General features: G+C 38.7%; 1 protein-coding gene across 1 annotated transcript in view; it reads right to left on the bottom strand.

Moving 5' to 3' along the window:
* Nucleotides 1-789: 789 nt before the first annotated feature.
* LOC109912051 (glutamine--fructose-6-phosphate aminotransferase [isomerizing] 2-like) overlaps nt 790-13,232 on the bottom strand; it is a 55,306-nt gene continuing 42,863 nt past the window's right edge. Inside the window, exons 16-19 of the mRNA XM_048603972.1 lie at nt 8,309-8,436; nt 3,938-4,105; nt 2,992-3,153; nt 790-898 (exon numbers count right to left, since the gene is read on the bottom strand). Of these exons, the coding sequence (XP_048459929.1) occupies nt 854-898; nt 2,992-3,153; nt 3,938-4,105; nt 8,309-8,436 (503 nt within the window). The 3' untranslated portion in view covers nt 790-853. The remainder of the gene's footprint in view (nt 899-2,991; nt 3,154-3,937; nt 4,106-8,308; nt 8,437-13,232) is intronic.

Below are 13,232 nucleotides of genomic sequence, written 5' to 3'. Positions count from 1 at the left end.
TTCACTATAAAACACAACACCAATAATTCACATAAACAGTATATAGATTTTTATAAATATTAGGTTTATATTAATAATTGTTTTTAATTACATACTTGATCTGTAATGCATGATCTACATAAATGCAGCTGCAAAATGAACTATAAAGTAATTTATTCTTGTCCTTTAATTTCATTCACAAACTTAAGAGTAATTTTTTTTATATAGAATTATATAGAGTCCTTACTGTGTGGAAACAGGCCTTTCAGCCCAACAAGTCCACACTGAACCTTAGAGCATCCCACCCAGACCCATCCTCCTATAAACCCACCTAATCTACACATCCCTGAACACTGTGGGCAATTTAGCATGGCGAATCCACCTAGCCTGCACAGCTTTAGATTGTGGGAGGAAACCAGAGCACCCAAAGGAAACTCACGCAGACACGGGAGAATGTGCAAACTCCACACAGACAGTCGCCTGAGGATGGAACTGAACCCAGGTTCCTGGCACCGTGAGGCAGCAGTGCTAACCACGTGCCACCATGCTGCCTATAATTCAAAATGGAACTATCTTACAGTTAAAGTCAGCAAGATCACCGTATCTACTTTTACCAAACAGAAAGATTAAAGTTATTATTTAACTTATAGACAATATAAAATCCAATCTACATAGAACATTATATTGATTGAAATCAAGTCTGCCATATGTATATAATCTGCATCTCTGCACATGTCCCAGTTAGATAACTTCATTTAATTATATATAGCTTTCACATTTCATAAGAAGAAAACAAAAACTAAAGAAGAACACAAAAGCTTGACCAATTTTCAATCAAAACACCAATTTTCAAATGCTTGCAAGACTTTGGTCTTCATTCTACGGTGACAGATTTGGCCAGGTTTCGAGGAAAGTCAACCTAAAGTAAGAAATTCAATTTCATCAATGGGCACTTACAGTAAAAGCATAACTTTCTGCATAGACAGTGGATAAAACAAGACTGATAGCAATCAGGTTGATGCTTGAAGCCAGGTATCTTTCTGGTCTAGACCATTCAGCTTCTCTAAGTCATTGAACTAAGACCTAAGGTGGCCACAACTAGAGAAGCTGCTTCTTTGGTACTTTGAACTAATAATGTTATGCTTGTTTGTGCACCAAATACCAATCCAGGATAACTGACAGAGCTTTAGTTAACACATTATTAGCAATATTACAGCAAACATATGGAAGTTCCTGAGTCTTTGATAAATGATCCTAATGGATGGTGGGAAGCAACAAAATTAAGAGGAAAAGACAGATAGAAAGAGAGAGAGAAAATAACAGATTTTATAAGTCCATCATAATATTCTTTATTTTCTAATTTTCTTAAAAATTCACTCATGTGATGTGGGTGTCGCTGCCTATTCCCTTGAGAAAGTGTTGGTGAGCTGCCTTCTTGAACCATTACATTCCAGTAGCTGTAGGTAGACTGACAATGTCATTAAGGAGGGAGTTCCAGGATTTTGACCCAGTAACACTGGAGGAGCAATCCACGTCAGGATGGTAGGAGGCTTGGAGTGAAATTTGCTAATTAGTGGTATTCTTATTGTCCTTCTATATGGAAGTGGTCGTGGGTTTGAAAGGTACTGTCTAGGGAACCTTAATGAATTTCTACAGTGCATCTTATATATGGTAGTGTGCTGCTACCAAGCATCGGTGGTGATGACAGTAGACGTTTGTGGATGTGGTGCCAATCAAGCAGGCTGCTTTGTGTAGATGATGCCAAGGTTCTTGAATGTTGATGGAGCTGCACTCATCCTGGCAAGCAGGGAGTACTTTATCACACTCCTGACTTGTGCTTTGTAGATGGTGGTTAGGCTTTGGGGGATGAGGAGGTGAGTTATTCACTTAAAAGATTCATAGCCTCTGACCTGCTCTTGTATTCACATAGCTAGTTCAATTAGCCTAGTCAATGGTAACTCCAGGATGTTGGTAGTGGGGGATTCAGTGATGGTAATGCCATTGAATGTCAAGGGGCGATGATTAGATACTCCCCAATTGAAGGTGGTCATTGCCTGGCATTTGTGTGGCGCAAATGTTACTTGCCATTTAACAGCTCAAGCCTGGACACTGTCCAGGTCTGCATTTGCATGTGATCTGCTTCACTATCTAAGGAGTTGCGAATGGTGCTGAACACTGTGCAGTCATCAGCAAACATGCCCACTTCTGATCATATGATGGAAGAAAGGCTATTAATGAAGCAGCTGTTGTGCCCAGGTCACTACTCTGAGGAACTCCTGTAGAAATATCCTGGAGCTGAAATGACTGACCTCCAACAACCACTATCATCTTCCCAGTTGCCAGCAGATGTTCTTTCCCCCCCCGATTCCTATTGGATCCAGTTTTGCTCCTTGATACCACACTGGGTCAAATGTGGCCATGATGTCAAGGACAGTCACTCTCACCTTACCTCTGGAATCCAGCTCTATTGTTCAGGCTTGAACCAAGATTATAATGAGGTCAGGAACAGATTATTGCTGATAAAATGCTGTTTCTTGTATTATACCGGATCACACTCAATGTATAATGGAGAATTTGCTTTTGCTATGATCTCGTAGTATTTCACATGAACCTTCAGTGTCTCGTTATGTGAGACAACTGCTCAACACGTCAATTCAAGATGTAGCATGATATACACATACGTTACATTATCCCTAAATAAATATACAAATGGCTACAAGGCTACCTTCATCCTTTGTGTGAGTAATTTTGAAGAATTTAGCCAAATTAATAAGGCATGTCTTTCTGTTCCAGTACCCATGTGGGTTTGAAAACAAGCCTTTGTCAAATTTTAACCAATAACCCACAGACTCATTATTACTTTAGGTTTTAGTTAGAATATACGTTTGAATTTAAATTGCAAGTTTGTATCAGAACAGTTCTTTACATTAAAATAATTTGTGGATATTTCACTTCAGTGATTAGCAATTGTGTTATATAGTCAGCACATCTTAAGGTATACAAACAACTTACATCATATCCTCGAAGAACAGCCAAATGGAAAGAAAGGAGTTGAAGAGCAATTATACTCAAAATACCCTGCAAACAGTCAACTGATTGTGGGATTTCAATCGTTTGGTATGCAGATTTCCTAATCTCCTCATCATTCTTTGCACAGAGTATTATTGGGCGGCCCTGAAAAAAATTAGAATAATTTTAAAAATTCATTTGTGACACAGATGAAATTCCAAAGAAAATACCTTGGATGAAGGTCCAACATAGTGAGGATTTGGAAGCAAAATCTTTTAACTTTAAAAAAACTACTGAACAATGCATTCATTTGCTCATTCCTCCACTTTCCAGACAGAAAAAGTTCTTGTACTTTTGTTTCAGACAACAGATTTGAGCAATAAGTATGTACAGTTCATTTTCATTTCTTAGTTGTGGATAAGTTTAATGCACAGGCAAAATCTAGGAATAAGGTTAAGCATCCAAAATCCAATTGCTGTTTTTGAGTTAATAGTTTCATGAAAGGCCACCTTCATCAAAATATTTTGAAAAACACTATTTACTACAAGGCATAATACACTAATTTCTCTTGCCACACTGAGCTTTAGCTGCATGATGCAAAGAATCACATATGCCATTTTCTGAATTAATACTTAACCCAGCTGTCATGTTACAGAAAGACAAAAGCACTTTTTGTGGTACTTCCCGAAATGTTATGTGCAGAAATCTTAACTCTGAACGTAACCATTTACCATGTATTCCAAGTTAATTATGGGCTCAAATTTTCATAACAATACAAAAATATCACACTAGATTTAATCAATGATCATAAAGTAACATTTTGTTATATTTTCAAGTAATATATTCTCTCAATTGAACAGAATGACATATAAAGAATTAAAATTAGTCCTGTGACCTCAAATACAATATTAAGACAGTATATAGCAAAATATAACAATTATAGTTGTACCTGACGTGCAACGATTTGTTGAACAGCATTCTGACACTTGATATAGCATGGATCCCTCATGACAATCATTATAATAGGCATCCTTTCATCAATTAAAGCCAAAGGACCATGCTTTAACTCTCCAGCCAGAATCCCCTCAGAATGCATGTATGTTATTTCTTTGATTTTCTGTTGATATGAAAAAAGCAAAGTCCATCACTATTTAAACTTACTACTGCAGGCAGTGTTTCAAGAATGTTGTGCTTAACTCTAAAAATTAGAAAATGCCGAAATGGGAAATAGCTTATTCACAAGGTCAATCGCTATTATACAAGTATTTTACCAGCAAATTTCACCGTATATTTTAAAGCTAAACAAATGTCTAAATTTGCAGATGATATGAACTCAAGCGGCATAGTGACAGAGATGTGATCAATAAAGTTTGTAACACAGACGGATCAAGTGATTGAGCGAAACTGTGTCAGGTTGAGTTCAAGGTGGGGAAATGTGAAGTGATTTTCTTACTGGTGAGGCACTCGGAGCAATGGAGCAGCAAATCATTTAAGTATCTTTCCAAAATTCACTTCAATGCATATGCAGAGATACAAAGGAAATCCGAAAAGCTAATGGGAAAGTAGCCTGTTTCAGTAGGAATTTGGCATGCAAAAGTGAGGGAGTGATGTGTTCAGTTGCAGAGTCTTAGGTCCTAGATAGAGTAATATAAGAAATGTTTGGGCCTCTCAACTTCAGGAAGTACTTAATTCCTTGAAGAGTTACAATACAAAATCACCAGAATGATACCAGGACTTTAGGGGTTAAAATTCATATGATGGATGTGCTGTAGAAATGGCAGGCAGGAACTGGATCCATGTTAGCACTGACAATTTTAACAGGTGCAGGAAGAGGTTAGGTTAGGACCCTGTTTGATGCTATTCTAGCATTACCATGATGATTGTGGAAGTGGACACATCTGAAGTTCTGCAATTTAAATGTAGGACAGCAGGTTTTGTGGGCAATGTAAACTACACCAACTGAGAGCCGTAATGAAGTGAACCATGGTTTGGAGCCAGGAACTGTAAGAAAGGTGAGTATAAAAGTTGTCTACTTCACATTATTGTGAAACGTTGCAGCATAATTCATGCTATTTTTACTACAGATGAATAATGATGGCACTTAAATTGAAAATTGATGTCCGTTTATGATTGTGGTTGCCAAGTTGTTCTTATTGACAATTGACAAGCTGCTAAGGGAAAGATAGCATTGTGTAAGTGGGAAAGTTTTCAGATGCATTAGAGTAGATCATTGAAGCACAAACTTATATGATATATTTTTGAAAAGTTGGCCCAGTTTGTAATTGAGGTCTGATTGTGTATAAATTCCAATTGTGTTAATTTTGTTTGGCAATTCAGCCCAGCCATTTGTTGGCCTGTTTAAATTACGTCTTCAAAGAAGCTAATGAATTCTGCTCAGGAGGGGTAGTTATACTCAGCTGTCTAAGGGAATGTGAGCTTGTTTATGTTTGAAAGGGTTATGAGCTACTGATGATAACTTCTTTTTAAAACTGTCTATTCAAGAAATGTTGCTTATTTTTACAGATTTATGAGCTTTTCAAATGCTTCCAAGTTTATTAGAGCAGATAGTATTATAATGGATATGGGTGAATTAATTGGATTGGGGGATCTGGTGGTGGTGGTGGAGGTCTCCTCACTTTTAACCTGATGACCTCAGGTTTGCTGCCCACTTTCACTCTTTTAATAATCCTATTAACCAGCTCTCCTGGATAGGAAGTCTGATTATAACATCGAGGAATCTCCCGACACCTGATTCCAAACTCAAACATTAAAACTTGGCCCCATGCCCCATTACTGTGGTCTAGGGGTGATTTAGTGAAAAGTATTTAAAATAACAAAGGGATGTGATTGGGTAGAGGGGGAGGTGATGGCCTAGTGGTATTATCGCTGGACTGTTCACCTAGGGATCCAGATGATGTTCTAGGGACCTGGGTTTGAATCCCGCCAAAATCTGGAATTAAGAATTTAATGATAATCATGAATCCATTGTTGATTCTTGGAAAAACCCATTTGGAAACTACCATCCTTACCTGGTCTGGCCTACATGTGACTCCAGACCCACAACAACATGGTTGACTCTCAATTGCCCTCTGGGCATTTAGATGCCCTCATCCCGTGAATGTATGAAGTCAAAAAAGACAGATAAACCAGTTGATGGTAGGAAAATTGAGGTCAAAAATTTAAGGTAAATCAGGTGCATTTTCTCTCATAAGGTTTAGTGCAAATATGGACCTCCCTCTTCCAAAAGGCCTTGGATATTATGGCAGTACAAATTTTCAAGAGCAAGACCAATTTGCTTTTAGTTCAAGGCTTTAAGTGGCACAAAGCAATGATAGATTAATGCAGTTGAGGTACAGATTAGCCATAATCTAATGATACATAGGATTGCGGGGAAACTCCTGTATGTATGTTTATGGAAAATATGTAATACACATAAGAATAGATTTGGCGAAGGGGGAAGCTAAAAGTCAGATTTTATAATATCAGGAATAAAAGAATGGAATTATTTGTATCCGTATAGAGAGGATGAATAAAAACAAACCCCAACGAGCCACCAAAAAGCACGATTATGAACATGAAATGCCCGAGATATAAAACTAACAAGGTGCAGAATAGACTGAGTGTAAACTACACCATGGTGGGAAAATTGAAATCAAAATCCTCTAAAAATTAAGGGTAAATCAGGAAGCATTTTCTTTCATAAAGGTTAGTGCAAATACTAACTTCTCTCTTCTGGTCAAGCATTTTCTAACATTGACAGATTGGAACAGAGAAAATAAACAGATCCACGATAGGGACAAGTAACAACTTGCCATTCACGAGCAGTTGTTACCGCGAGCAAGTTTATGGCAAGAAAGGCATCTTTATATTAGTTTGCTACATATATGACCGAATAGGTGGGTCAATAATAACCAAAACAAAAAGAATGAAAGTAAAAACAATTTCACAAAGGGAGTCACTGTAACCCTGACCCAATGAAGCAAAACCAGCATTTTAGAATTTAGCAATTAAAAAGGGTTCCAACAATCACTGAATAGTTATATTTTGTGATGTGAAAATGATTAGCGGATATATATCACCGTAAAAGTCTTAGGAAGCAGATTTTTAAAAAATCATTTTGCAGAACTGGGAGTAAAGGGGGAAAGAGGAGAAGTGAGCAAGGTAGAGTCCTTGGTGTCTGAATAATATAGTGTAAAAAAGTCAAAAGGTCAAACAGAACTATGTTAAGCTACCCAATGAAATAAAGCTGTCCTGGAAGCCATACAGAAAATAAATGGCAACTTAAAAGAAGTTACAGAAGAGTAAAAAAGGAATATCATCACGGTAAATGGTGAAAGAGCACCAAATGCAATAAATTATACAAGAACCAATAATTTAAAAATGTTACTTTACTCTTGCCTGCCATCATTTAGGAGAATCTTTTAAAGTAATAGTGGAATATGCCCATCACCTACAATCAGGATAACCAGTAACATTAAGTTCCGAAGAGGTGTCTTATTGGACTGGAATCTTTACTTCTGTTCTTTTTTCACACATGCTGACAGACAAACTGAGTTTTGTCCCAGTTTCTGTTTTTGTTTCAGATCTACAGCATTTGTAGCATTTTGCTTTTATCCAAGAGTCGACCACATCAGCTGTGCCATCATCATAATCTATTTCCATCACAAATCCTTTAGATATTGTAGCATGGTGCTTGTGTTACAGGACTAATGATCCAGAGGCTTAGACTATTGATCTGGAGATCAGAGTTTAAATCCCATCAGAGAAGCTGAGGAATTTAATTCCATTAAGAATTTATTTAATTTAGTAACATCCTAAAAAACTTGGAATAAAATGCTAGAATGAGTAATAGTGACCACAAAACTATCAGAAGGTTGAGAGGTCCATTTGGTTCAATTATGTCCTTGGGGGAAGGAAATCTGCTGCCCTTATCCAGACTGGCCACAAAAGACTCCAGAATAGTGGTAATGTGGTTGACTCTTTCCTCTGAAATTGCCTATAAAAGTCACACCAGGACAAAAAGGGGTGGACAATAAACTTTGGCCTTAGCAGTAATGGCCACATCCCATGAATGCGTTAAAAATAAAATTTCTTCAAAAGCAATAACTAATTCTCTTAAAATAATTCAACATTGGACTCATAGACTAAACAGTCATCACTACGAGAATTACGTTTTTCTGAAAGAATGGAATGGAAGAGCATAACAAAGAAGATATACATTTGAATAAAAACCAAAAGATATACATTTGAATAGTATGGAGAACATTGCAAATAATCATGAATGGAATTGAAAAACGGCTTTTGTGAAGGGTCTACTTACTAAAGCTCCCTCCAGGCAAGTAGCATAATGATATCCACGACCCATGACTAAGAGTGATTTGTGTTGGAACAACTCATGGGCGAGGAGCTGAATGTTTTTATCCAAGGCCAACACTTCTTTAATCAGGTCTAAGAGAGATTATTTGAGAATAGTAATGATGAATTAATAATAGAAATGAAGGTAATTGCGAAGTTAATTGTGATGAGAACTTATATGTAGTTGTTCACAGGCATTTGCCTTCTAAATAGTATTTATAACTGGTAAGATAACATGCAAACACTTAATATGGAAAATATTAAGTATAATGCAGAAATGGACTTCATTTGGCCCACGTCTGTTCCAGATCATTCCCAGACCAATTTAAAACTGGTCCCAATGTTCTGCTCTCCCTCTATAATTCTGTTACCTTTATTGTTTCAAATGTTTGTACTCCCTGAGGCAAAGCATTCCATGCTTCAGCAATCTAAAGAAATTCCTCCAAATTCCTGTCCTCACATGTGTCAATTTTAAATTGTGGATTCTTCTTTACTCTTTATAATTCTTTCAAAATTTTTGTTTGTTTTTTAAATTGCCCATTTGCATGTCTCTTCTGTTGTGGAAAGAGCCCAAAGTATTTAAATTCACTCCCAGAATTGCTGTATATGCTTCACAGTGAAAGACAAAAAGGATCCCAAAATTTGAGAAAACCTGAGAAAAGGTGGGGGCGTTGGTTTGGGGGGGAGGAGGGGGGCAGGTAGAGAGAGAGAGAGAAAGAATTTAAAGCAATGCCTATCATAGAAGAAAAAGTGCTAGCTAACAAATAGAACTAAAAGCTGATAAGTTTCCTGGACCTGATGGCCTGCATCCGAGGGTCTTAAAAGAGGTACAAAACTGAAGTTGCTGGAAAAGCTCAGCAGGTCTGGTAGCGTCTGTGAAGATAAATCAGAGTTAATATTTCAGGTCCGGTGACCAAGTTCTGGGGAAGGGTCACTGGACCCAAAACATTAATTCTGATTTCTCTTCACAGATGCTGGCAGACCTGCTGAGGCTTTCCAGCAACTTCTGTTTTTGTTCCTAGTTTACAGCATCTGAAGCTCTTTCGGTCTTTAAAGAAGTAGCTACAGGGATAGTGGATCTATCGGTTGTAATCTTACAAAATTTCACTAGATTCTGAAAAGTCCCAGTGGATGGAAAACCTCAGATGTAACATGTCAAGAAAGGAGGGAGATAGTAATCAGGAAACTAAAGTATAGTTAGCCTTTAACTAACATTTGAATTCTAGTATTTTCCTGATGACAGTGTTAATGGAATAGTAGCAGGGCATTTAGAAAGTCATTACACTATAATGCAGAGTCAACATAGTTTTATTAAAGGGAGATCATATTTGACAAATTTGTCGGAGTTCTATGAGGAAGTAATAAGCAGAGTGGACTATGGAAAACTAGGAGATATAGTGGACTGAATCCTATAGGGTTCTGGATGATGTGGGCTATGGTGAGATGGGTGGCAGAACTGCATGAAAATTGAGAGCACCTTGCTCCATATTTTACGCTTTTCACAAGTTGAGTGGTGAGATCCTCACTAGACATTGGCGAGATACTAATTGACAGTTATTATCACTTGTTAACACGTTCTTAACAGTACAACTCACCTCATTAATATTCAGAATCCCATCTTGCCAAACAAGGTAGACATCAGGAAAACTCGACAAGCAAAGTAGAACATGCACCTGGAAGATTCAACATGGCCCTTGCTCCGAATGGCCTCCGTATGGGAAACATGTACCAATATCTCAGGACACAGTACACAGTCACTGGCTATGCACCATGGGCACCGGCCACACTCATCTCACAGTCACACACGTTGACATCGGATGTGTACCAGCCTTTAGAACTGTCGTGACATACCTCTGATTCACTTACAAGTCACTTCCACACTTTAATGCTATCACAAGTTGCAACAGCAACTATTATTGTAATGCTGCATCAAGGACACTGTGCACTCGGAGACATGTACCCAGCTCAAGGACTGGGCCAGGCTGCATGATCATTGTCATAATGCTGACTCATGCTGAGCTGAAACAGCCATGGTGAGTTTCTCCAGTGCATGTTGTGGATGATACACACTGCTGCCTCTGGGTATAGGTAATGAAGGGAAGAATATTCAAAGTGATAGATGGAGTGCCAGTCAAGTGGGTTGGCTTTTGGAAAAAAATGGGACGCAATCTTTATAGAGTCATAGAAGAATCATTGAATCCCTAAACTGTGGAAACAGACCATTTGGCCCAACAAGTCCAGACTGACTCTCTGAAGAGTATCCCACCCAGACTCACACCCCAATCTCTCTTTGTAACCCTGCGTTTCCCTTGGCTAATCCACTTAACCTACATATCCCTGAACACTATGGGCAATTTAGCATTGCCAATCCACTTAACCTGCGCATCTTTGGACTGTGGAGGAAACCCATGCAGCCATGAAGAGAATGTGCACCCGAGGTTGGATTTGAACCCGGGTCTCTGGCACTGTGAGGCAGTAGTGCTAACTACTGAGCCACTGTACCGCCCCAAAACAACTCCTTCCCTTCCAAAGGTCGAATGGATTCTGTTTATCTCAGTCACAGTCTCGAGCAGTTCAGCTACCTGGGAGTCAATCATGTAGCTGTTGGCAGGCAGAAGGACCTTGTCACTGATAACTGGTCACAATTCCACAAATCAATCAGCATCGTTTTGTATCTGTATCTCCATTTAGACACTATAGCTCATATAATCCCTACAGTGTGGAAAAAGTATTTGGCCCATTGAGTCCACACCGACCCTCCTAAGAGAATCCTGAAATAACTCCACAGAGGACAGTATCCCACCAATGAGTCACCCTTTATTTATATGTGGAGGGTCCTTGACACTGATCCAGCTCTCAGAGTGTCAGGATGTCTGACACTTCTGTTTATAATCTGTCAACCAGGGCTCCCTGATTGGACCAGAATAACAGCCCCAATCAGGGAATTCATATTCTATGAGGTATACCTGGCTGACCTTGTTACAATCACTATACATCTCACCTGGACCCATTCTCCTATCCTTTTCCTGTAAACCTGCATTTCCTATGGTTAATCCATCTAACCTGCACATCTTTGGACTGTAGGAGGAAACCAGAACACCTGGTGGAAACCCACACAGACACAGAGAGAATGTATAAATTCCACATAGACAGTTGCTTGAAGATGGAATTGAACCCAGGTCCCGGGCACTGTGAGGCAGCAGTGCTAACTCACTGCTTTTGGGGTTAGTGGGATAGTGGGATGAGAGCTGGAAAGAAAGTCCAAAACTTCCTAGTTGAGCTTACAGAGATACTCTGTACTCTGCTCTAATACCTGGCTGCAAGGAACCAGAAATTCTAAGAAAAACAAAGAACCTATTTGGATGCCTTGTGTTTCTATATATACGATTTGCCAGTATTCCCCAGCACATTTAACACTGCGTGAAATTCTTGAATTCCAGGATTAAAGCTATATTACAGTCAGTGACATTATTAATACCTATCTCTTGAATATTGATGGAGCTATCACACTGTTCTTGAAATTAGAGGTCGACAGTGAGCAGGAATGCAGTATGAAGAAAGAAAGAAAATCTCTACTCCTTCTCTAATCACTTAACCATTTTCTTTCCAACTATGGCTTTTAAATTGGGGTATTAATATTTATCATTTCGAAATAGGTAACAGTTCTTAAGAAATTAAATCTAGTGAATAGAGAGATGAACAATTTTCATATGTACAGTTTCTTATTTTCAAATGTGTTATGACTATGAAGGAAGGAATGCACTGGTAATGAAGGCCCACTACTCCATAAGTTACACCATCAGTATAAATGTTGAGATTCAGTCACCAAAATGGCCAAATGTTTCCCTTTGGTTACTGTTATTCAGATTAGAAGAGACTTTCACAGAGTATTGTTTATGAACTTAAAAATAATCTCTGTTTATTATAAAACAAAATACATTTATTAAAACAAGTGGCAAAAATAGTTAAGTGAAGTTCTGCAAGGGTCCATGTAGGGACCAAAACTATTCAAGGTCAGAAGTCACACAACGCCAGGTTATAGTCCAACAGACTTATTTGAAAACACAAGCTTTCAGAGCGTAGCTGCTTCATCAGGTGAAGGGAGTAGGAAGCATACAGAACACAGAATTTATAAGTAAAACATCAAAAGGATCACACCACTGACAAGGATGTATTAAACAAACCTAAGATGCCGTTAAATCTTTCATAGAATCCCTACAGTGCGGAAACAGGCCCTTCAGCCCAACAAGTCCACATCGAACCTCAGAGCATCCCACCCAGATCCATTCCCCTCTTACCCACCCAATCTACAGGCAATTTAGCATGGCCAATCCACCTAACCTGCACATCTTTGGACTGTGGGAGGAAACCAGAGCACCCGGAGGAAACCCACGCAGACACGGGGAGAACATGCAAACTCCACACAGACAGTTGCCTGAGGCTGGAATTGAACCCAGGTCCCTGGCGCTGTGAGGCAGCAGTGCTAACCACTGTGCCACTGTGCTGCCCAATTTTAACCAATTAGAAGGTTTTAATTGATTAATATGTATATGTAAATCCCTGAATTTCTTCCCAAGTCACTGCCCTGAGAGAACTAAAGGTTTTATCAGTGTGAAGAAGAGGTACATTTTAGGTCAGACAATGCATGTTAGCTGTGAGGCCTTGTTTAGAATCTGTTTGTGTTTTAGTTTGGAGTCAGACGGGTTTTATTTCTAAAGTAGGAAGTTATAAAACGCCACACTGACTGACTGTCTACAAATTGTCTGTTTCTTGAACAAAATAGAAATATCTGCAAATACAAATTCAAGATTTATATGTGTGTATGGGGGGAGGGGTGTCGAGGAGATGGAGAGAGAGTGTGAGTGTGAGTGTGGGGGTGGGGCGATGGA

This window comes from Rhincodon typus, chromosome 12, assembly GCF_021869965.1.
Source record: "Rhincodon typus isolate 14 chromosome 12, sRhiTyp1.1, whole genome shotgun sequence".
Taxonomy (NCBI): domain Eukaryota; kingdom Metazoa; phylum Chordata; class Chondrichthyes; order Orectolobiformes; family Rhincodontidae; genus Rhincodon; species Rhincodon typus.
The sequence above is the reverse complement of the archived record's forward strand: the minus strand, read 5'-3'. Positions and strand labels throughout refer to the sequence as shown.